Source organism: Anopheles coustani, chromosome 2 (genome assembly GCF_943734705.1).
Source record: "Anopheles coustani chromosome 2, idAnoCousDA_361_x.2, whole genome shotgun sequence".
NCBI classification, from domain to species: Eukaryota; Metazoa; Arthropoda; class Insecta; order Diptera; family Culicidae; genus Anopheles; species Anopheles coustani.
This window is the reverse complement of record NC_071289.1, coordinates 3,241,058-3,262,032: the sequence shown is the minus strand read 5'-3', so window position 1 is coordinate 3,262,032 and position 20,975 is coordinate 3,241,058. Positions and strand designations below refer to the sequence as shown.

The 20,975-nt window shown below is 46.8% G+C and overlaps 5 protein-coding genes across 5 annotated transcripts; 4 read left to right on the top strand and 1 right to left on the bottom strand.

The window, feature by feature from the left end:
• The first annotated feature begins 673 nt into the window (after positions 1–673).
• LOC131261943 (beta-1,4-glucuronyltransferase 1-like) lies at positions 674–3,812 on the top strand. Its single transcript, XM_058263815.1, has 3 exons — positions 674–909; positions 1,700–2,636; positions 2,699–3,812. The coding sequence occupies exons 1-3, from the start codon at positions 674–676 to the stop codon at positions 2,891–2,893; spliced, it is 1,368 nt and encodes a 455-aa protein (XP_058119798.1). The 3' UTR covers positions 2,894–3,812.
• Positions 2,980–4,741, bottom strand: LOC131261944 (protein obstructor-E). The gene is made up of 3 exons (XM_058263816.1): positions 4,671–4,741; positions 3,679–3,755; positions 2,980–3,604 (listed from the first exon to the last, which is right to left on the bottom strand). Exons 1-3 carry the CDS (start codon positions 4,732–4,734, stop codon positions 3,089–3,091), a joined length of 657 nt encoding a protein of 218 aa, XP_058119799.1. The 5' UTR covers positions 4,735–4,741; the 3' UTR covers positions 2,980–3,088.
• A 1,223-nt stretch (positions 4,742–5,964) lies between these two features.
• LOC131262603 (zinc finger protein 467-like) lies at positions 5,965–8,409 on the top strand. Its single transcript, XM_058264646.1, has 2 exons — positions 5,965–6,175; positions 6,243–8,409. The coding sequence occupies exons 1-2, from the start codon at positions 6,026–6,028 to the stop codon at positions 8,064–8,066; spliced, it is 1,974 nt and encodes a 657-aa protein (XP_058120629.1). The 5' UTR covers positions 5,965–6,025; the 3' UTR covers positions 8,067–8,409.
• Positions 8,410–8,748: 339 nt separating this feature from the next.
• On the top strand, positions 8,749–10,082 carry LOC131265831 (1-acyl-sn-glycerol-3-phosphate acyltransferase alpha-like). The gene is made up of 4 exons (XM_058268162.1): positions 8,749–8,776; positions 8,846–9,050; positions 9,113–9,246; positions 9,526–10,082. Exons 1-4 carry the CDS (start codon positions 8,749–8,751, stop codon positions 10,080–10,082), a joined length of 924 nt encoding a protein of 307 aa, XP_058124145.1.
• A 1,909-nt stretch (positions 10,083–11,991) lies between these two features.
• On the top strand, positions 11,992–20,609 carry LOC131261981 (1-acyl-sn-glycerol-3-phosphate acyltransferase alpha-like). The gene is made up of 5 exons (XM_058263869.1): positions 11,992–13,282; positions 18,368–18,546; positions 18,688–18,821; positions 18,927–19,108; positions 19,218–20,609. The coding sequence occupies exons 1-5, from the start codon at positions 13,244–13,246 to the stop codon at positions 19,530–19,532; spliced, it is 849 nt and encodes a 282-aa protein (XP_058119852.1). The 5' UTR covers positions 11,992–13,243; the 3' UTR covers positions 19,533–20,609.
• The last annotated feature ends 366 nt before the right edge of the window (positions 20,610–20,975 follow it).

The following is a 20,975-nucleotide window of genomic DNA, read 5'->3' as shown; positions in this document are numbered from 1 at the left end:
GTTGCTGACGCATGATGACATGCTTTCTATTGTGGCCCAATGTAATATCTGCACGAGACAAGCGAACCTATAGGGGTCGTAAATTACCTATCGCTGTATGAGTCCTTTTCGTGGGCTTATCTTATCGGAAACAAATTCGATAACTGCAGACGTATTTGACGATATGAACGAAGAACGAAGTTGGCGTTGAACTTTTGCCATCTGATACATCGTGTACAGTCATTCGTGAACAACCTCCCGTGCCGGACTGTGTAGCTGGAGAAAATCCCAACCACTCGATGGTGGGAAGGTCTGTTTGATCAAACACGCTTTCAATGGTGCTAACAGATCGCGTTATTCGTAAAGTGCTTGTTCAACTGGCGTGATCAACGTGTTAGGACGGACGTCTCCGTCTCGCGGGGTTCGCGATATTTTCTCTCTCAACGAACACCAACAATTGCCAACTCAATCGAGATCACTCTCGTGCGGTGGACGGCACGGCGTGTTGTGCTATTGATAACAGATTTGCCGCCGGTGGTGGGCGCCAGCGAGTAGAAGGTGCGTAAGGTGGCGCCGTGAAACCGTTTAAGTCAAGCGTCAGTGTTAGTCTCACAGCGAATCCGGTCGGTTGGTGACGTGACCGTCCTGCCTCCACGCGAGGGGTAGTTTGACCTCCCACAGTGCAGACCATCCGATGACGGGAGTCGGTAGCACGGCCAACTATAAGCCGCTGCGTACGAAAGACGATGTTGCCATGGTTGCCCGCCGTTCGACCGTGCTCCGGACGGTGCTGCTGCTGGTGGTAGTGTTTTTCGTGCTGTTCTGCCTAATGGGCTACTTCTACCAGCCGGGATCGTCATCGGATCGCTCGAAGAACCACCAATATCCGACGGATGAGGCATCCTACGAAGCACTTTTGCGTCGACTAAAGTAAGTTCCAAACAGGGGTTTTCAAGATTGTTGGGAAAATTCGGAAAGGTTATGAGTAACACGCTCTTATCACAAGCTGGCGCGACGAATGGCCGTAAAACTATCCATTTTATCGCATCCGTTGCAACCCTTTCGCTACCCTTATCCGCGTGACTTTGTGATAAGAATTCATTGCCGCCGATCATTCGCCTTTACGTTGCTTGCATTCGAGCCAATCAAGGAGGCATGGACACTGATTGGAACAGCTTTAAGTGCGCCTGCATTATCTTTAATATTTGCACAAATATCAGTAGAATTTTCAGGGCAGGTATTTCGTCAATTCGGGTCTTAACCGGATGATTGAAATACCCACAATCTTGTGGAAGAAATGGTAGAAACATTAAAAACATACAGTAACAAGTAAAAATTAATTCATTGCAATCCAAGCAATCCGAATGTTGACGGTTGCATTCTATACCCTCTATGAATTAATAATTTGCGAGTTGCTGATGCAAAATACTTACAACCATAGTTTAATTTGGTTCGGACAGTGCCGTACTGAAAAAAATTGTAAATTTTTAGTATTAGACCAAGCATTTACAGCAGTGCATTCTTCCCCACATAATCGGATAAACCCAATTCTCTCCAGAATTGTTTAAGTACTTGATGAATATCGGTTTCTATATTTTTTTAACACTTTGCAACGCCATTGCGAGGAAATTTTATAAACGAAGGTGCACTGGTAGGAATTTCCACCACTGTAGGTCGGTCGAATCAATTAACATCTTGATCGTTTCTTTACGCCTTTCAGAACCATACTGAACTGCAATACTCAGAAGAATGATTTCCAGCTGGAAACGCACGGGAACTACTATGCGTTGCGTAACATTGTGGCCGCACAGCAACCGATCGAGTGCTATGAAACCATCACCTACACCACGCACGGTGACTACACGTTCCTGGACAACGTGGTACCGCTGTTGGAACGCTGGCGCGCTCCACTCAGCGTTGCCCTGTACGCGCCCGGCACCGACCTAGATCGGACGGTAGAACTAATACGCTACCTTCTGGAGTGTCACGAACGCCGGCTGCTGGTGCGTCAATATGTCAGCTTTCACCTTTACTTCGGTGTCGAACATCTACCGGAACGTCCCATCAGCCACTATCGGGAACTGTTGACGATTCCACTCGACTGCTCCAACACTACAACCCTGTGGAACGTACTCTATGACGCGGAGGTTGGAGTGGATTCGTTTCGTGTGGTAAATAATCTCACCTACCCGGTCAACGTGGGCCGCAATTTGGCACGCAGTTCGGCACTGACCCACTTCGTCCTTGCGAGTGACATCGAGCTCTACCCGAACCCGGATTTTATACCGATGTTCCTGCGTATGATCGCCCACCCGTTCTATCAGTACACTCTACACAGTCCCAGTGTTTACGTGCTGCCGGTGTTTGAGGTGGCCGAAGGGATGCCCGTCCCAGAGGATAAGGGTGAACTGCTAGATGCCTTGCAGCGCGGTGAGGCGATCAAGTTTCACGAAAAGATCTGCTCCAACTGCCACACGGTGCCGGGCTATGCGGAATGGTTGGGTGTGCTCAAGTACGACTACACGATGGACATACAGACGACCTCCAAGCGGTTGGGCGCTTATTCCCAGTGGGAACCGATCTACGTTGGCACGAAGCACGAACCGCAGTACGATGAGCGGCTCAGCTGGGAAGGCAAGGCGGATAAAATGACGCAGGTAAGTTAATGACTCTCTTTAAACCATTGTTTCCCTTTCTAATTTCCACCCATCGTCCTCAGGGATACATCATGTGCATCCTCGGATACGACTTTCACGTTCTGGATAATGGCTTTCTGGTGCATCGGCCGGGCATAAAATCAATCAAACAAGCAAACCGGCCGCCACAGCAAGCCAAACAACGGACCTTCATCCGGCGAACGATTGCCAAAGAGATCCATGCGCTATACGGCGATTTAGAAGGTTGTGCTATATAAGGACACTGATCCTGACAATCGTCTCATCGATGGGCAAACTTTGTTCTAGTCAAACAAATAACAAATCCTGAGCATGTGACCAACTATTTTTTTATTCACACGCGTTACACATTACTAAAAATAGAAGGGATAGCACGTATAGAATCGAGTATTAGTGAACTTTTAGATTAAACACATCCGCCGGAGAAGTTTGCCCTAAGCACACCCGGTCACGTTGGCAACTCCATCGCACGCGTTAATGAGTTCGTTGAACGCCTGATCCGGGCCGCAGAAGTTCAGCCTCGGCCTATCGTCCACGCACAGGAAGAACTTCCGGCAATCGTCCGGCGCACGGAAGAAGCGCACCGGCTGGACAAGTCCTTGCGCCTGCGGGGGGCATCGGAATCCGAGGAACGCCTCGGCATCGCAGTCCTCCACCAGGTCGGCCCAGTCGCACTGATAGGTGGCCGAGTTGAAGGCCAACCCGATCGGGCAATCGAGCACATACGCCGTCCCACCGGCACAGTTCTTAAACTGTCCGCAGTTGGCCCGATCGCCGACCTTGTAGTAGCCGAACTGGTGCGGGCAGTCCTCCGTCGGAATGGCCGGTTGGGTGCGCGTGCGGCTACCGCAGTCTACGTCGATCGGGTACTGGCACGGGTAGGCGAAGACCGATGCCTTGTCGTTGAACAGCAGACCGTCCGGGCAGAGTTGTCGATTCGGTTCTCCATCCTAGCAAAAAACGGCGGAAATTCGTGGCATTATTTTGTGTTGTGTTTTCCAAAGACAGCGATAAAAAGACGTACCACACACTCGATGTATGCGTCACACTGATCCGAGACGGGAAAGCGGCCATTCTTCTCCGGGCAAGATTGGCTTTGTGCTGTGAAGTAAATACAAGTGAACGGTTTTAAATAAATATTTCATTGTTAACTGAATTAAACATGATTCACTATAGGACCTATGCTTTGTGATAACGGTAAACCTGTTAATCAGAAATATTCTTGTTTAATTTTGTCGCTTTATGCGTGATTGATGACGATTGCGGTTTCCGGTTATGCTAATTATAATCATCATCATCAGTAGAGTTGATCTGATTTCAATGTCAATCGTGTGTTACTAATGTTTTCTAAACTTCGAACGGAATTTTTAATTCACCTTCCGCTAATGGAAGACACATGCATTGATCATGCAGGAATGAAGGCACCGAAATTCAACCTTGGCGGGTATTTATATGCCACCCGTGGTGACTTCTCACGTCTGCCTGTAAGAAAGAAAAAAATACCGTCGGGACGGAGGCATCTTCCTGCTCCAAGGTAAACCGGTACGATCAAACAATCCTCCCCTGCTCCAGCACGCGCCTATGCCCCTTTACTCAGGGGTGGTGTGGCATCGTGAGGCAGCGCACCTAAAGATCACATCTTTGCACATCAGACGGCTTATGCAATGCAGCATGTCGGCATCTAGTAACCTTTTTTTAAGAAAAATCTCTTTGAGCGCTGAATAATTTGCACAAACTGCACGTGCACCAACGATTCTTTTAAACCTGCAAAGTTGCACAATTGCACTCAAGAACATCTTCCACAAGCCCCTCCATTCTCCTCAACACCCGCCGAGTGATAATTCGTTGCGGTAAAAATCACTTTCGCTTTTCATTCATTTTCAACTCTCACGCACGTCCTTGACACGTTTCCGCTGGAGTCACGCTCGTATCGGACGTTTTTCTGGAGCTCAGATAGAGACTAGGGTTTACCATGCGGAGCAGGGGGCACTTCTAATAAATGGTGGAAATAATTACCATGATAGATCAGCACCGTTGTACAGAGCACGATCGCCGTCGCGATCTTCCCACTCGAGAACATGTTGATCTTCTTCGACGTCGGAGGGTTCTATTGCACGTTGGGTGTTCGTTTCTATTCGATTCTCTGTCGATCACGAGGCTTTAACAATCGGTTGCCCGCTCGTAGCTGTTCTGTTGCGTTACCGTTGGGAGATGAATTCAAACTGAATCGAACAGCATCCGCCTTTTAGTGGATGATCTTCGCTCCATCGGGCGTGCGTTTGCATGGAAATCTTTTCTTGTGGGAACCATCGGACCATGGGACGGGGGACGTTAGGAAGGGGGAGTGCCTCGTCGCGCCGTGGGTTCATCAGATATTCAGCGACATTTATTTGTCATCGTCTTATAACGTGCCGATCCTCACAGACAGGTGGGGTTGGGATTTCGGTTCCCTGCAGTGGTGGGGGGAAAACAGGTAGGTGGGTGATCAATTGCTTTTAAAACGGTGGCAGCGGGCACGTGTGTTTGTACAAACCCGACAAAGAGCGTTGTGTAGGGTCATATGCATTTTTGCGATGAAGTACACATAATCCGCCAACCAATAGAATGCAGGACCTTGACATTTTATGGAGGCAACTTTTTGATATTTTTGGGTTTTACCAACCGGTTGGGAAGTTTCTTTCGCCGAAGATGCAAATGGATGCTCGAAATGCTCGAGAAGTGATTTATGAGGAGTTGGGTTTTTTTTTATCTCCATTTGAATTATTTGCTCCCCGTTGAGTCAATAAACCGTGAGTTCTTTCAATCCCCGTATTATTAAGTTCTTGTGTAGCTGTGTTTTCTAACCAAATTTTTCCCGATAATTAATAAATATTCCGATTAACTCATTTTCTCGAAAAACGATACATTTAAAACCAATGTTATTGAGCTGCGATGTTTCAGGGTTTTCTACTGACAGTTCTGGGCGATGATTTCGTAGCGAGCCGTCAAAAACAGTGATTTGTCAACCTGCAACTTATTTCGTAAATTGTCTCCACCAAAAAATTGGTTTAATTTCGACAAAATTGCTTGTATTTAAATCATATGAGGGGTCACACGTTGAAATCGGTTCGGCAATCGAAAAGTCATTAACAAATTTACTATTTTGGGAGGTTCCTACCAAGGTTAAGTCGTATAGAGCGATTTGACAGGTAAACACAACTACGCTCCAGTAACCTTGGTCATTGCATAGCGTTAGTTTTTTGTTTACAATCTTTTTAAAGCCAAATAAACATATTGAAAATGCGTGTGGTGTGAAAATGGTAGCTCGGCGGATGATGCTACAGGAAGTTTTACAAATGCGGTACTAAACAGTTTGCAAAACAGGGTAAGGAATGACCAGTGAATGCCAGAAGGACAGTCAAAGCAGGCAGCTTTGCCGGCTTTGTCTGGGGCACGAGCAAGAATTGTTGGATATCTTCGATGTGCAGCACGCCCACACAGATTCCTTGACCGATCGAATAAACGAATTTCTCCAACTGAAGGTAAGCTAGAATAACCTAACCTTATGCTTCATGCCTTTTCTCATCGACTCTTTGCTGCGTTTTTCAGATTCTTCAGTGCGACAACCTTCCGAAATGGATATGTAAGCAATGCCTGGACAAAATAGACGATTTTACCAGCTTTAGGGAACAGTGCAAGTTGAACGAGCGCAAACTTCTGCTCGATCTGAGAGCAGGTGTTGCGGAATGCTTGCCGGAAGGCAACCATCCGGAGGATGTCGAATCGTCGGACGACGAAGAAACGGAAATGATCGTAATCGACCCGTTTCAAGATTACGAAAGTTCCAATCAAAGTCTTCCACAGCACGATGAAACGGCGTACGGCGGGGAAAATGGAACCTCCCTTCTGTCCACCGGTGCGGCACTCAACGAACAGGAACGGTTGGCAAGTGATGCGGAAGGTGATGAAGAAGATCTCAACGGTTCGCTCGCCGAAGAGGAGGAAGAGGATGATGATGAGGAGGACAACAAATGTGATACATTCCCGAAGGACGCAACAAATGGCTTACCGCACGGAGGCGGCAGTACGAATTCGACCCCGCAGAAGACCGTCGTTTATACGTGCAAATACTGTGACGTGGCGTTTGCGGATTCTTCCGCCTGTCAGCTGCACGAGATGCAGGACCACGATCTGCTGGCACCGTTTGCCTGTCAGTACTGTGCCTACAAGACCGCCATACGTCTGTCGCTGATTTCACACATCCGCGAAATGCACCAGAACCCACGGCCGTACATCTGCGTCATATGCAATAAGGGATTCCCGCGGCGGTCCGATCTGAAAAAGCACACATTCGTGCACACCGGCGTCCGTCCGTTCGCTTGCGATCAGTGTGGGAAGAGCTTTTCGCGCAATACGAATCTCACCAAGCATATGCGCATCCATTCGGGGTTGAAACCGCACGGGTGTGAACTTTGTCCCCGATCGTTTGCAAACCGAGCGGACCTGGTGCGCCACCAGAAGACCCATTCCGGGCACGGTAGCCAGTTTTCGTGCGCCCGGTGCGGAAATATCTACGCCCGGAAGGACAAGCTCTACAGCCACCAGCAGCTATGCTTTAGCCAAATGTTAGCTGGCCACGATGCGCCGACGGTCGATGGTCTTCTGTCAGCTGGAGGCAGTATGTTGCAATCGAACAACTCGGACTTCCCGATGGCTCCGTTCTCACTTCATTTCGGCTCACAAATCCCCTTCGAGCAGATGCTGATGGAAAATCCCGTCCCATCGGAGCTCCTTAGTGATCCAGTGATGGCGAATTTCCCGAGTATCTCTCAACCGCCCACTCTACCACCAGCACCTCCACCACCACCACCGCTGATCACCTCTCCTTCGCCACCGTCCAGCAAAATTTTCAACTGCACCGAATGCCCGAAACGGTTCCTCAGCGAAACGAGTCTCCGCGTGCATCAGACGACCCATTCGGCGGAGGACACAGGGCGGGCGTACGAGTGCCCCCATTGCCAGAGTCAGTTCCTCAACAAACGCGAATTCGAGCGCCATCTCATGACCCACGCGGACGTCAAACCATTCGGCTGTACATCGTGCAATAAGAAGTTTTCACGCAAGGACAAACTGCACCGCCACGAGCGGGTTCACCAGCGCGAGCGGCAATCCTTCGAGTGTCCCACCTGTGCGGCCAAATTCCAACGCAAAGGCGCCCTGGCCTCGCATCTGAAGATTCACTGTACGGGTGCTTTCGTGCCCGGTGGTTTTTTCACACCGTCGACCCCGGTGGCCACGACCACGGCGGCGGCACCATTTCCATTCAATGTGGTCCGTGAGCAGCAGCAGCAGTTCGGCCAGCTGCCGCCGGAACATTCCATGCTGTATATGTTCGGTAATGATGTGGCGGCCCCCGATTCCAGTCGAATGTGACCACCGTTGGAGGAGCGTTAAGATGCAAACTGGAAATATCTTCTTTTAGTGTCATAGTTTTCGTCATAGGAGGAATTAAGTTATTCGTATCTTTTAGATTTAAAACAGAATAGCATTAGTTCGAAATTCGAAAAGTTCTTGGAAATATCAGAATTCTCTCTAGTTCTTCGTCGTACCGTGGCTGTAAGGGGTATGTAAGTGGGACGATTTTAAAACTGATCAATGCTTGTCATGAACTATCGAATAAGAAGCAGTCTTCGTAATGATCTAATATTATTAGGCTAATTGATTATTGTAAAAACGTCTATTTACACCAAAAGTGTTTCAAATACAGTCTTAACACAACCACAAGAAAGATTGCAAATATTGCGACCCGGCATCGGTCTATTTGGACACACCTTCGAAACACTGACTGAATTGTTCGATAATGATAGAAAAGAGAGAAAGAGTCCGCCCAATAACCTTATCAGGACCAGCGATGGTGGTGGTCCAATGTCGGTGTGCGTCCGTGGTTATCAACCCCAGCGATCGAGTACGATTTCGGGTGTCAAAAGTTCCGCGCAGGGGAAGGGACTAACTCTAACTAACTCAACGAGCAGGGAGCAATAATAGAATCTAGACGGGGGATTTCAGTCGGTACGGGTACTCCAACGGGACAACGTTTCATATCACAGTGTCGAAAATGGTCGAGTGTTTCATGTGCAGCGTAGGTGAGGCTTACGGCGGACGCGTGGAATAGTATTTCTCTTGATTAATTGGAACCACTTTTCCCGTTTCAGCATGGGTCATTAAATGGTACCTCTACGCGTGTGCGGCCTGTTTCGGTATCTTCGTGTTGCTGACCATCTTCTCCAAGCTTGGCCAGCGGGGAAACAAATTCAAGTACTACAGCAAGTATGGCATGATCTACTTTGCCACCCAATCCTTCACGACACTCTTCGCGCCGTTTTCCCTACTGCGGCCACGTAACATCGACAATAGCCGGTAGGTAAACGCGCCAATCGAAGCAGGCTCCATTTTCTAATGGTCAGGTGAACTATTTGCAGAATCATCACCATGGTGATTGCACGCTGTTCGAAGATTCTCGGCATCACGTGGGAGCTGCGCAATGCACAGGTTCTTCGCCAGGCGAAAGGCGCCATCGTTCTCGCGAACCATCAATCGTCGATGGATATATTAGGTGGGTTTGAGGAATTGCATCGGCATTGAACGGAGTCCAGGTTACATCGGGCTGGCCTTTATCGTGGTATTTCCTTCCGATAGGGAAGTTTATCAGCATCATTCGCTCCGAATGGACTGACCACTTTTTCGATAACGCGACTGACGAGCGGCTGATTGAACTTTGGATAGTGGTTGCCCTATGCCTGTAATCTCCATTTCGGATTTTTTGTTTCTTTTTTATTGATCGAAATAAGCGTTACCTCGGGCTTGATTATTGCTCATCCATTTTTCCTTGCAGGTATGATGATCCTCTGGGACCTTCTCCGAAATGTGGTACCCATTGCCAAGCTGGAGCTGCTCTTCCTCTTCCCCTTCGGACCATCCGCTTGGCTTGCCGGCGTTCAGTTCATCAATCGCAAGAACCGTCCCTCAGCCATGAAGACGTTTGATCGCTGCAAGCGTATGATGACGGAGGATGGAGCCAAGATGTACATCTACCCCGAGGGCACCCGGTATCCCGAGCGGGGCATGCTCCCATTCAAGAAGGGTGCCTTCCATACGGCCATCGAGGCGCAGGTACCGATCATCCCGGTCGTTTTCACGCACATGTACTTTATCCAGTCGAAGAAGCACATCTTCGACGACGGGCACGTGATTGTCGATGCGCTCGAGCCGATACCGACCAAGGGGCTGACGAAGAACGACCTGGACCAGTTGATCGAACGGACAAGGAATGCTATGCTGGCGCGCTACGAAGAGCTCAACCGGGAGGTCGACGCAGGGCTGAAGGATCCCCGGTGGGTTGCGGTCGATCGACCGAGGGTTAAGGTGTACGAAGGTAAGAAGACGAACTGAACATTATGTAAGTCGTGCGGCTCTCCTCACTGCTGCTCAATATTCATAAGGGAAATTAAAGCATATCCGAACCACTAACACAAATTGGAATCGAATGTTTTTTTATGGATTATGTCTTTGTGGGTCTTTTCTTGGGGGTCAAAAGGTAGATACATATCACTCATTCTAATTTTTAGATTCGTTAAATTACATAGAGAACTACTAACTCTGACCGGTCATTGCCTATTTTTTTGTCGCGTGCGTCTTAAATTGTTTCGTGCTCGACGACAGACAATTGAACAAAATCATAAGCATCCGCGACGCGGCGAGTAATGCGCTTGGGGCGCGTCTCCACATGATCGTTTCACTTCACGCGCTTATTTTGCAAAGTGGCCCTCGCTGCTCTTGGCGCAATATTTGCATATCATGGGGCAAACGGCGGTTTGCGTGGTGTGGTATGTTTGCTTTTCGTTCCGTCTATGTGCATGTTTAGCGGTCGGTCGTTCGTGCGTTTTGTATTTTGTTTATAAATGAAATTAATTCTCAACATCGATTTTAGAAGTTTTTTTTCCTTTGGTCCAACGAATCCACGAAACCCATTTAACGGCGCGTTCGGTGCGGCCACTTCAAGAGTCGCTTGACGCAATAGACGATGATGGGGCAGTAAGTGAAAGGGGATAATGACCATCTCATGATCGTGTGGGGTTTCATTGGATCACTTTTTCCATCGAAGGTTCCTTCGGTTCGACCTCGAGGTCCGAGATATATCTCGGTATATTGGTATATACCAATGCTTGGACATAATCGTTACAATCGTCGAAACTGTAATGAACTGCTACGTAATGTTGGCCAGGCAATGCAGTTAATCGTTCGTTGGTAAGATATATTTACCTACATTCAAACCTACAATAGTTACGGTTAATCTAAGGAATATTCTTCAGGTCAGCGTTCGGCAGAGTGCGGCTCTTCATCTGCTAAAATGTTTCCTGTAATATAAACCATTTGCCCGAGTGCATTTTAGAATAACATCAGTCAATTTGAATACACAAAATGTATTTAAAGATAACACGTTTTCCGGTGGAAGAACTCTTCGTCTACAAACTGCTCAAATTTCGCAATTGTCTATTCGAGCGGTGAGTATTGAGTCGGTAAACCCCTGGTCATAGCTTTGCGCAACCGCATGCGGTTGCGTTTTTTTTTCCCATGGGAGAGATAGGAGCTGTCATGGGCTGTCACCGCAGACGCAAGAACTTGCGGTTTCTGACTCTTGCGTTTTTATATGTCAACAGTAAATATTGTGCCTAGTAGACTTTAATGACAGTTCCAGTTCGGTAGTGCATCAGAGCGGATGTTAGCAGTGCATAAGTTTCCTGAAGTAGTTAGCGAAAAAGTAAGGTTACGGCACGACCGCGTGGTGACGCCGAGCTGGAGCTCAGGTCAGAAAAATCCTAGCTGCCGCACATCTCGTGCTGTTTGAGTCAATCAAGCGGACCACGAGTTCTTGTGTCCTGACAACGGAAGGAATTATCCCTCCCGTGACCGGCGGGTGGACATATGGGTATTATAGCCGGTCCTAAAGGACGAGCCCCTTCATAGGAGTTCGGACAGAGTCGGTACGCCTCTGATTACGAGTAAGGGAACAAACGTTCGACTTAGCGTAGGAGGATATACCCCGACTCGCATAGCGAAAGAAGAAGAAAGAAGAAGAAGACTTTAATGAGATTGTATGCTCATATAAGTGGTATATTCAAACATTAAAGTATTATTTTTGGCAAAAAGCTGTGCTCGTTTGACAGATCAAAAACGCAACCGCATGCGGTTGCGGAAAGCTGTGACCACAGGTTAATATAAACACAAGTACTTGCGCAGAACGATAGAAGCCGAAGTTCCGACGAACACAATTGTTCAGTTGTGTTCGGTACGCCGTCGAAGAAGGAGTTGCCTAGGGGAGGTTGATCCCGCTTCACGTTCTCGTCGCGGTTTGCGCGTGCTGCTGCTTTTGTTTCGCCGGGTTTCACGACTCCCTTTCCCAAGTGGCGTCGTTGTCCCCGCAAATAAAATCGTTTCCGCGTGAAGCCCTCTACCGTTGCTGGTGCTGGTGTCGCCTACGTACGTGTGTCTCGCTGCGAATTCTGTCCGTTTCTCGCGCTTTACCCTTCAGCGTTCAATATTCTCGCGCGTCGCGTTCTGTGCCACCGTTTCCTATTTTATCGCTAACAAAATTTATTCCAAGCGTTGCCAGCCGCAAGTACGGCACACACATACACGGGCCGCGCCCCCCTTCATCTTCTCGGGAGTGCGTTGCGTACGAAAAATGTGGTTTGTGGCGTGAAAAAAGTGTGGATTGGTTTTTTTGTTAACCCTTGTGCGTATTGTTCGGTGATTTATGCGATGCTGAATACCTTCCGCATCGCGGGACTTTAATTTCTTATATCCATACGAAGACAGCCTGGGGTTGGTAGTTCTTTCTGATTAGGAAAGTTTGTGCAAAACCGTGAAACCCCGGGGAAATCTTTTTGGTTGTGAAAAATCGATCGAAATACAACCGAGCACAATTTGACAGCAATTCATTGAATGAAACAAGCAGGCGCCGGTGTTGCCATGAAAAAGTAATTGCCAAATGTCTGACGGAAGGGAAGAAGGGAGGAAACAATAACAAAACACAAAACCAAAACAAAGGGCGCGAAACGCGTGAAGGCAACACATCAGACGCACGTTGCGGTAGTTGGAATTGGTTTTGGAGTAATTATATCGAACAGGTCCAGCAGTGTATAGTGCCACCGTAAGTAATTGATACTCCCTTTGCCGGAAGTGAAGTAAAAATCACCGTTTGACGAGCGGAACTACCAATCAGCGGCACTTGAAGACCAGTGCATATCGCAAGGTGCAGTTGCAGCGTGTTTGCAGTAACGAAGCGAACCACATTCAGGTCACCCAAAAGATACCTGAAGCAGAACAAAGCTCTTTTCTCTCGTCGTGAGATATTGGTGCATTTTGATGAGAGGGAGTTTGTGAACGGCTAGAAAAGTAACGGAGACTCGGTGCTACGGATGCATAAATTTTCGCGATAACGAGACTTATTGGACGCGCCAGTGCAGACAACCGGGACCTTGGAGCGCTCCTCATTATAACAATCACAAAACTCTCAAGTCCGTGCCGGCCGCGCAACCGACGAAGCAACGATGGCGACGCTTGTGGACGGAATAATTATATCATTGATGGTAAACGATTTGAATTAACAATTCATGATATGAATGTAAAAGGATGGGTAGCAACCGATTTGGGTGGGGAAATCTTTTGGGAAGATGAGAAGACCTTTTTCGAAGTTCTAGGTTAAAGTAGGAATAGAAACATCTGGCCATATCTTAAATTTTTCATATGGCCATATCTTAAACACCATATGTTAAATTTTTATATTCTGTCACCCAAAATTGGAAATATCAAAGCATGAAATTTTGTTAATTGTATCAATTTCATCTGCATTAAATTTATTCCATCTAAACAAAGAAAAAATATCTTTCGTAACCAGCAATCACTGAACCCAAGTCGACCGACAAACGTTTATTATTTAGCATAGTGTTAGCTTCAAATTGGTCTTATTTGGTCATTAGAAACGATTCAACCATTGATTTCTGGTGTAACCATCAAAGCGTGAAATGTTAAGTTGTGGAAAAAACCTGATGGATTAATGGATCACTTTAGTTTTAATTTTAGTTTCCGCTTCGTTCATAGTTGGGCAACTGCTACGCACTGAAAAACATGCTCACTTGGATGGGCTGAGAAAAAAACTTTGTCACTACCAAATGGCATAGGGTCTGGTGGGAAATGAGATGGTCGTCTAAAAACAACCTCCTTGTACAGAAGACTGCACAAGATATAATTAGAACGGGCAACGGCCGGCATTTTGTAAATAGCGAGCGAAACGACACAACCAACCGACCGACCTGTGCGATGTCAACAGCCGACCTGTCGAATCGATGTCATCCCTCGTAAGAAAGAAAGTCAGCAACGGAGATTGAGGGGCAGCAAGGACGGGGGGAGGGATGACTGTTGGTTGTCTCAGGCGTCCGAGTGGAACGATACGCTTTCCTTGCACATGCCATCCACTATCACTTGAACTACGGCGTCGGAATGTGCCGGAAATGTTGTTCCCATTCCTGTCCCGATCCTATTTACTACCTTCAAGGAGGGAACCTTGACTAATGTGGTCCATATTTTCCGGAAGCGTTGCACCGAATGGAACATCATCCGGGTACAAAAATAGCTACGATGGGAAAACTGTCGCCCGCACAAAACCCTCACGGATTAATCGGAAAACGAGACACTTTTACGGCCCTCCCCGATTTATTGATTTTTAGCAGCAGGCAATAGAGCGAAGTTGGCCATGCGATTATCCTTCGTATCCTTCAGCTCGTCACATACTGACACCCCCCGGGGTAGGCAAATAAGAGCGTATGAGAACATCCATTAGGTACCTTTTTACATGCCTCTAGGCAATAAAGTGTTTCTTTGTTTCAAGCAGGAAATAAAACGCGGCCATTATGCCGCTCGTATGAATATTCCAATGCGATTGGTGATACATATTATATGCGTTGTCTCCGTACGATTTATGCCATAGTAAAACCAAGGAACTCCAGGAAAATGACATCAAGTAAATCAATAGTGAGAGCGAAACAGTATGTGAACGGTACTCGCAAATCTTGCCTATGGTTTAGAAGATATCCTTTAGCACGATAAAACAGGAGTAAGAAACGTTGACCATCTGAAAATTCAAAATGAAACATGAGTAGCATAAAATCTTTCAAGCACCTTCCTCTTACCTTTTGAAAGCGTTCCATGTCTATGAAGCAAAACTTTCCCGCCATTAAACCGACCGGCTTTTGGGCACACTGCAGGATCAACTGCAGTCGCCTACGAAGATCGGCGTCCATCTCTTCCCAGCCGCAAGCATAGACTGCTTTGATCAGCTCATTTCCCTGCGTTGATAGGCGCGTTCCAATGTGGCACATCGCGTATGTTTCCACCGTGATGACGGAAAAGAGTATGCCAAGATTGACGAATTTCAAATTTAGTTCGTCCTGAGGAAAAGTGGGTTGAATTGGGTCATCCAAAAAGGGCAGTTTGTTTATAGGATGTCACTTACGGCAACGACGAAATAGAGCATCATCGAACACCAGATGAGAATGCAGAAGGATAGCTGTATCAGTATCATCGGTTGGAAGGTAACAACCAGCAGATGGATGCACCGCAGAGCGCTTCGATGGATATATACGATTTCACGCAGCTCGTCCTTCAGCGCCTCCTTCGGTAAGCTTGGCAGATGATCCAGCTTCATCGAAACCAGATGCAACATGGCTTCGCAGTAGCTTGCAGAGGCGAACGTCATCAGTACCTTCGTGTGCTGCGTGATGGCGGTAACAATCATCACCGGCAGCACAAGGCTCGTGAAGATGGTATAGTGAAAAATATTGGTACGTGGATCTAACCCATAAAACCCTTGCTCCATGTGGAGACTAAACTCAGCGCTCATCAATGACTCCGAGCTGGCGTTGTTTGTTTCATCAAGCGGAAAGGATTTTCTAACGTAAACCCACGCAGAGTTGAGAACTGGTGCGACCATGAAGAACACGACCGGAGACATAACGGTTAAGCAGTAGATGTTTGCGTACCGATGGACTTGATGGTTGAAACTGATCAGATACTGCTTGACAGAATGCAACGTTTGATCTTGGAACACTGCGTCGATAAAAAAAAGTTGGTTCGAATAACATTCCAGTGTGGTTACTTCGCACAAAGGACTTACCATGTTTCGTCAAGGATCGCAATTCTTGAATCAACTGTTTGAACGATCCATGCTGCAACCAGAACAGCATCGCACCGCAGTTGACGTTGCTGATGAAGATGAGTTCTGCGATGCCACAGACGCACGTCGGGATGTCAGGGTAGCTGAACAGAAGTTTTGGAATGACCACCGTAAAGCAGTAGGATACGAAAAGAATCAGAAAACGCTTCCGTTTCGGTCCGTCCCAGAGACCGATCTGTTCCTGGATGGAAAGGATCAGTGGCAGCACGGCCCGATCATCCTGGAGTCGTCCGAAAAGCAGCATTTCGCTTGAGCGAATGTTCTTTCTGTGTTTCTGGTCTCGATTCAAACTAATAATCTCATTCATGAAATTGATTTAGTTTTTATACCCCCCGGATAGTCCAATTACCTTTTAATTCCAATAATCTCGAAGATCGCCATTGGAGACTCCCTAATTTAAAGTGGTAGGTCTTATACTTTTTTGCGTACCCTGATGTACCGTGAGAAATGGTCCAAAGGGGCATGACCTTCAATCAATAATTTCAATTATCGTTGACCATTAAATTAATGGTACATTTTATGTGACGGCAATGGGTGGTATAACTACAATTTTCGCAACCGATGGGATCTTACATCTGTTGGAAGTGGTTTTAAAGTATACATATACATATATTTTATTCATTTCGCCATATATCTTCCAGCAAAATGAAGAACGAATAGGACATGTTTAACATCAATAGGCTAATCTTGGACGAATATGCTTACCGTACTAAACTGTTATATGTCGACGTACCAACGCTCGTTGATGAAAGTCCCAAATTTATGTCAATACCGCAATCCGTTTCTCGCTTTTCGGCTGATTGTTCAGGTGTTTCATCTTCAAGACCACCACTGTCTGTAGTGTCGGCTGGCAGTAGTTGATCGCTTTGAAAACGGCCAGCATCCTAATGGTGCCGGTGTAAGCACATACGTACATGAGTGGTAGCATAAAGATGGTGAATTTGATGTAAATCGATAGAATAGCGTATAATGCAACTGAACAGAGTATACTTGTGGGATCGGGCGTTCGCTGAAATTAGCTTTCCCTTCATCCATTATGGTTGGTAGTCTCCTTGAACTGCATGAAATTTGAATTTACCTAAAACACGTTCTCTAATTCATTACCTTCAGGATATGAATACCTATCGAGTAGAACATTTGTGGTACGTTGGCAAGAAGTCGGAAACGATCGGCCAGTAGGTGGAGCATCATCGGCATGCCGACAAACACATTTGTTTCGAGGGCCAGCTCGCAGTAACCACGAATTATGGCATCTGGCGAACGATACTAAAAACACATTTTCGGCACCACAATCCCGACGCAGCACGTTGTACGCCATCACAAGCACATACTTGTAGCGATATCTTCGCCTCTCCCCAAACGCCAATGACTCGCAGCAAACGTAGAACCAGAGGCTCCAACTACAGCCCCGATTGTCTCCATCGTAATGGAGTTGTTGTGTCACGCATCTTGTTCCGAAAAAAGTGCCCAGAAGTATCAAGATGAGAATATGTCTATATCGCTGTAGGTTCAACTTTACTCATTTCATAAGTCTGCATGACTGACTGCGTTAAGTACCATTTCTTTGATCGTTTGACCCTTTGTGGTCGTTTTGGAGTTGTCGTCAACCATGCAAATATATTGATGAGTGTGTTTATAGTATTAATTGGACTTTTATAGACTCCCGCTGTAGACAGCAAACAAGTGCTAGAATCTGTGCCTTTTAGCTTTACAATGAATTAAATGTATTTATGATCGATATGCAAGAAATTTTCTTGCAAATCTTGTTATCCAAAAGACGATTAAAATTAGCTTACAAAGTATCGAAGGTGGAATTCGGGTCACCTGCTTGCCTAGCGATCGATAATAAATGGACATTATCATCATTCCGCTAATCCCGTTTCATGATATTCGGGGGTGCATTAAGTTGGATTACTGTAGAGACCTTCCATCAGATTCGGAGGCGAAGGAGTGGAAGAAGAGTTAAGACAATAATTTACGCTACTCATTAACACCGCGGGGTCGGCCTTGATGGTCGTTATCATTGGTGCCGGTTCAAGCGGCCTGTGACGTGGTAGTAGAGTACAGAGATTTCATACCGAACTCATTTCCTCTGGAGAGTGCGGGGTTCTTATCGTCTCGAAGAAGGAGGAGGGTCAAGCGTTTTTATCAGTAACCCGGGTTGTGGCTTCTCGGTTGAGTAGAAATGAAAGATACTTGCAAATGCTACACCCGGTCGCATCGCGCGTCAGCAGGTCAATTGGGAGGGCTTGAAGCATAAGATTACTAGAAATTCCCCCTTGCTGCAAGGTTGAAGTCCATCAAACGTACGTTGGTTGGTCACCTTCCTTGATTCATCCACTATCTCTCAGTCACAGTTTCAGTTCTTCACGGACATTTGTTACTTTTGAATCGCGTCTGAATGCTCATTACATTTGATGGTCTTTTTGCACTTTCGTTTCAGAATGTCTTCCTCAACAGCATCACACTGCAGGTGGCGGTGGCCCTCGTCGTCGGGAGTCTACTGTCCAGCAGATTCAAGTACCACGCCAAAATGTTTGTCATCGTCCTGATGTCGTTTTTAGTGCTGGTCGTCCCAATCCCGCTGTTCCTCTTCAAACCGCGCTGGCCTTTAAACGCACTGTAAGATGGCATACCGTGTCCTGCCGTATTTACTCATGGTCTTTCTTCTCCCCCCGCACTTTTCTCTTTCCGATTTCTCCGTTCCCGCAAAGATCTATGACCGTTTATCTTGTGATGTGTGTTGTGTGCGCTTCTTTCCAGCGTTCCGGGGATTGTCGCGTGTACGATTATCAAACTGTTCGGCGTCGAGTATGAGATTCGCGGGCAGGAGCACATAAACGTACGAAACGGCGGCGTGGTGCTGCTCAATCACCAAAGTGCAATCGATATAGTGAGTAAGTATACGCGCGCTTCTTTAACTAGGGAGGATAATTTAAGTATTGCCTCCAAAATTAGATGCAAAGCTAACCGTTTCCCCCCCCCTTTTCTTGCTTTTGTAGTGCTGTCACGGTTGCTGCGAGAGTTCCGTAACATAGTGCCCGTGGTGAAGAAGGAACTGTTCTACGTGCTCCCGTTCGGAATTGCCTCCTATCTCGTGGGGGTTGTCTTTATCGATCGGAAAAACACCGCCTCGGCGAAGGATGTGATGAAGCGGGAAGCGGTGGCGATTACGAAAGACCACGTAAGAAAGAAAAACCGCTGCAATCAAATCAATGATAAATGAACCAGCGGAACCAGATTAACTCGCAACTTTTTTTTCTCTATGTTTTTGCCAACGTTACCTATTGCAGCTGAAACTGGCCATTTTCCCGGAGGGCACGCGGCACGACAACGACACGCTGCTCCCGTTCAAGAAGGGCTCCTTCCACGTGGCCGTCGACTCGCAGTCCATCATTCAGCCGGTGGTGGTATCGAAGTACCACTTTTTGGACCACAAACGGAAACGGTTCGGCCGGGGTCGGGTCATAATCAACATCCTACCGGAGATCCCGACCAAGGGCATGACGAAGGCGGACGTGAACGAGCTGACCGACCGGTGCCAGAAGCTGATGCAGGCGGAATTCGATAAGCTCAGTGCGGAAGCGAAACAGTACTGCCATAATTGAGCAACGGAACCAAAAACAAACAAAACATACACAAACCATTAGAGAGACAAGCAATAGTGTAGCAATGTTGCGGGGACCAGAGGCAAACGCAGTAGAGGTTGGCAGAGCGCATAAACCACACCACACCGGCACGTTCAAAACGCCAGACGAAACGCCGCAAACGAGAGAAGGGGGGAAGGGAGAGAGGACGAATAGACAATCTGTGATCAATTGGTGACCATACAAACTATGCGGATCGCAGACACACCACACACGGTGGAAGGTGGTAGCAAATTGTCCGGGGATGCGTGCGTGGTCACTTTCCTTTCGTCAATGTCAATCTGCACACGGGAAGAAAAGATAGTCGATAGAACGAATAACATTTAAAAGACGCCTCTTTAAGAGTAAGGATATGCCGGTAATGGCATAGATACACTTTTACTACCGAACAAGCTTGTACCCAGTACCTGAGTACTTTCCTGGTACGATCAATCCGTTTTCAATCGATTAACATTTCAAAAAGTAATAACGAACATTATTGCGCGGGGCAAACACAGGGAACCAGTGAATGGGAAATTAATATTCTTTCGATGGACATCGGCATATCGTCCAGCCCCAGCTCTGTTCGAGAGTGTTGAACAAACCAAATGACAAGCATTACAAACCCTTGGGGTGGTTAGAAAGTAGTAGTCAGTAGGTACTAGCGAGACACACTCATTCTGTTGTTTGTGTGAAAAAGTTAAACAATCAAAACAAAACAAAACGAGAAAAAAAATCGTAGGTCAAGGACATGGTAACATTAAAAACATTTTCCCTAGGAAAGAAAACAGAAAGTGAAAACTGAAAGTAGTAAATGTACGCGTGCGCGTGAGCACTATGGTTAGTTATACAATTGGTTTCGACTATGTTTTTGAAAAGATATGGTACTAGGAAATCATATTAAGTAAAACTTTACCCCCTAGTGTAAACGTAGCAGGAACTGTACACACGCAAACACACCGGTTTAGTCGGTCATCGGAAAACCGGAAGGGATGTGCTATATATACATATAGAGCTACATGCATTGACTGGTCAAAATAAACTGATGGCTAATTTTAGGACTCATTCTTTTGTTTTCTTGGCGGACGGGGGGAGGGCTTAAATGTGAAATCAAACCCTTTAATCGGTCTGTTGCGTGTTTGATACCGACACTAGCCTGATGGAAAATATGCAAATGACAAACGACACACCTGGCTGGTAAGGGGTGGGTTTTGACCTCATTACCATACCGCGGGAACGGTTTAGCTTTAGCTAACGTGACCTTTATACCAGGTTTCATCCAACATCCGTTCGAAGGAGGGAAAGGAAGTGCACCGGAAACCTTTTTTCCCAGGATATCCGGAGAGAAGAATGTAACCGTATTTCATTGGTAACGATTGTGGCATCATACAACAGTTGGATTATGTGTGAAATACGACCTGTTTT

Excerpts from the sequence above, each read along its gene's own strand:
- LOC131261943 (XM_058263815.1), top strand. The coding sequence starts at position 674 with ATGACGGGAGTCGGTAGCACGGCCAACTATAAGCCGCTGCGTACGAAA. Across the intron at positions 910-1,699 it reads GCACTTTTGCGTCGACTAAA|AACCATACTGAACTGCAATA; the intron begins GTAAGTTCCAAA and ends TACGCCTTTCAG. Across the intron at positions 2,637-2,698 it reads AGGCGGATAAAATGACGCAG|GGATACATCATGTGCATCCT; the intron begins GTAAGTTAATGA and ends CATCGTCCTCAG.
- LOC131261944 (XM_058263816.1), bottom strand. The coding sequence starts at position 4,734 with ATGTTCTCGAGTGGGAAGATCGCGACGGCGATCGTGCTCTGTACAACG. Across the intron at positions 3,756-4,670 it reads AACGGTGCTGATCTATCATG|CACAAAGCCAATCTTGCCCG; the intron begins GTAATTATTTCC and ends TTTACTTCACAG. Across the intron at positions 3,605-3,678 it reads ACGCATACATCGAGTGTGTG|GATGGAGAACCGAATCGACA; the intron begins GTACGTCTTTTT and ends GTTTTTTGCTAG.
- LOC131262603 (XM_058264646.1), top strand. The coding sequence starts at position 6,026 with ATGACCAGTGAATGCCAGAAGGACAGTCAAAGCAGGCAGCTTTGCCGG. Across the intron at positions 6,176-6,242 it reads ACGAATTTCTCCAACTGAAG|ATTCTTCAGTGCGACAACCT; the intron begins GTAAGCTAGAAT and ends TGCGTTTTTCAG.
- LOC131265831 (XM_058268162.1), top strand. The coding sequence starts at position 8,749 with ATGGTCGAGTGTTTCATGTGCAGCGTAG. Across the intron at positions 8,777-8,845 it reads GTGTTTCATGTGCAGCGTAG|CATGGGTCATTAAATGGTAC; the intron begins GTGAGGCTTACG and ends TTCCCGTTTCAG. Across the intron at positions 9,051-9,112 it reads CGTAACATCGACAATAGCCG|AATCATCACCATGGTGATTG; the intron begins GTAGGTAAACGC and ends AACTATTTGCAG.
- LOC131261981 (XM_058263869.1), top strand. The coding sequence starts at position 13,244 with ATGGCGACGCTTGTGGACGGAATAATTATATCATTGATG. Across the intron at positions 18,547-18,687 it reads CGCTGGCCTTTAAACGCACT|CGTTCCGGGGATTGTCGCGT; the intron begins GTAAGATGGCAT and ends GCTTCTTTCCAG. Across the intron at positions 18,822-18,926 it reads AAGTGCAATCGATATAGTGA|TGCTGTCACGGTTGCTGCGA; the intron begins GTAAGTATACGC and ends TTGCTTTTGTAG.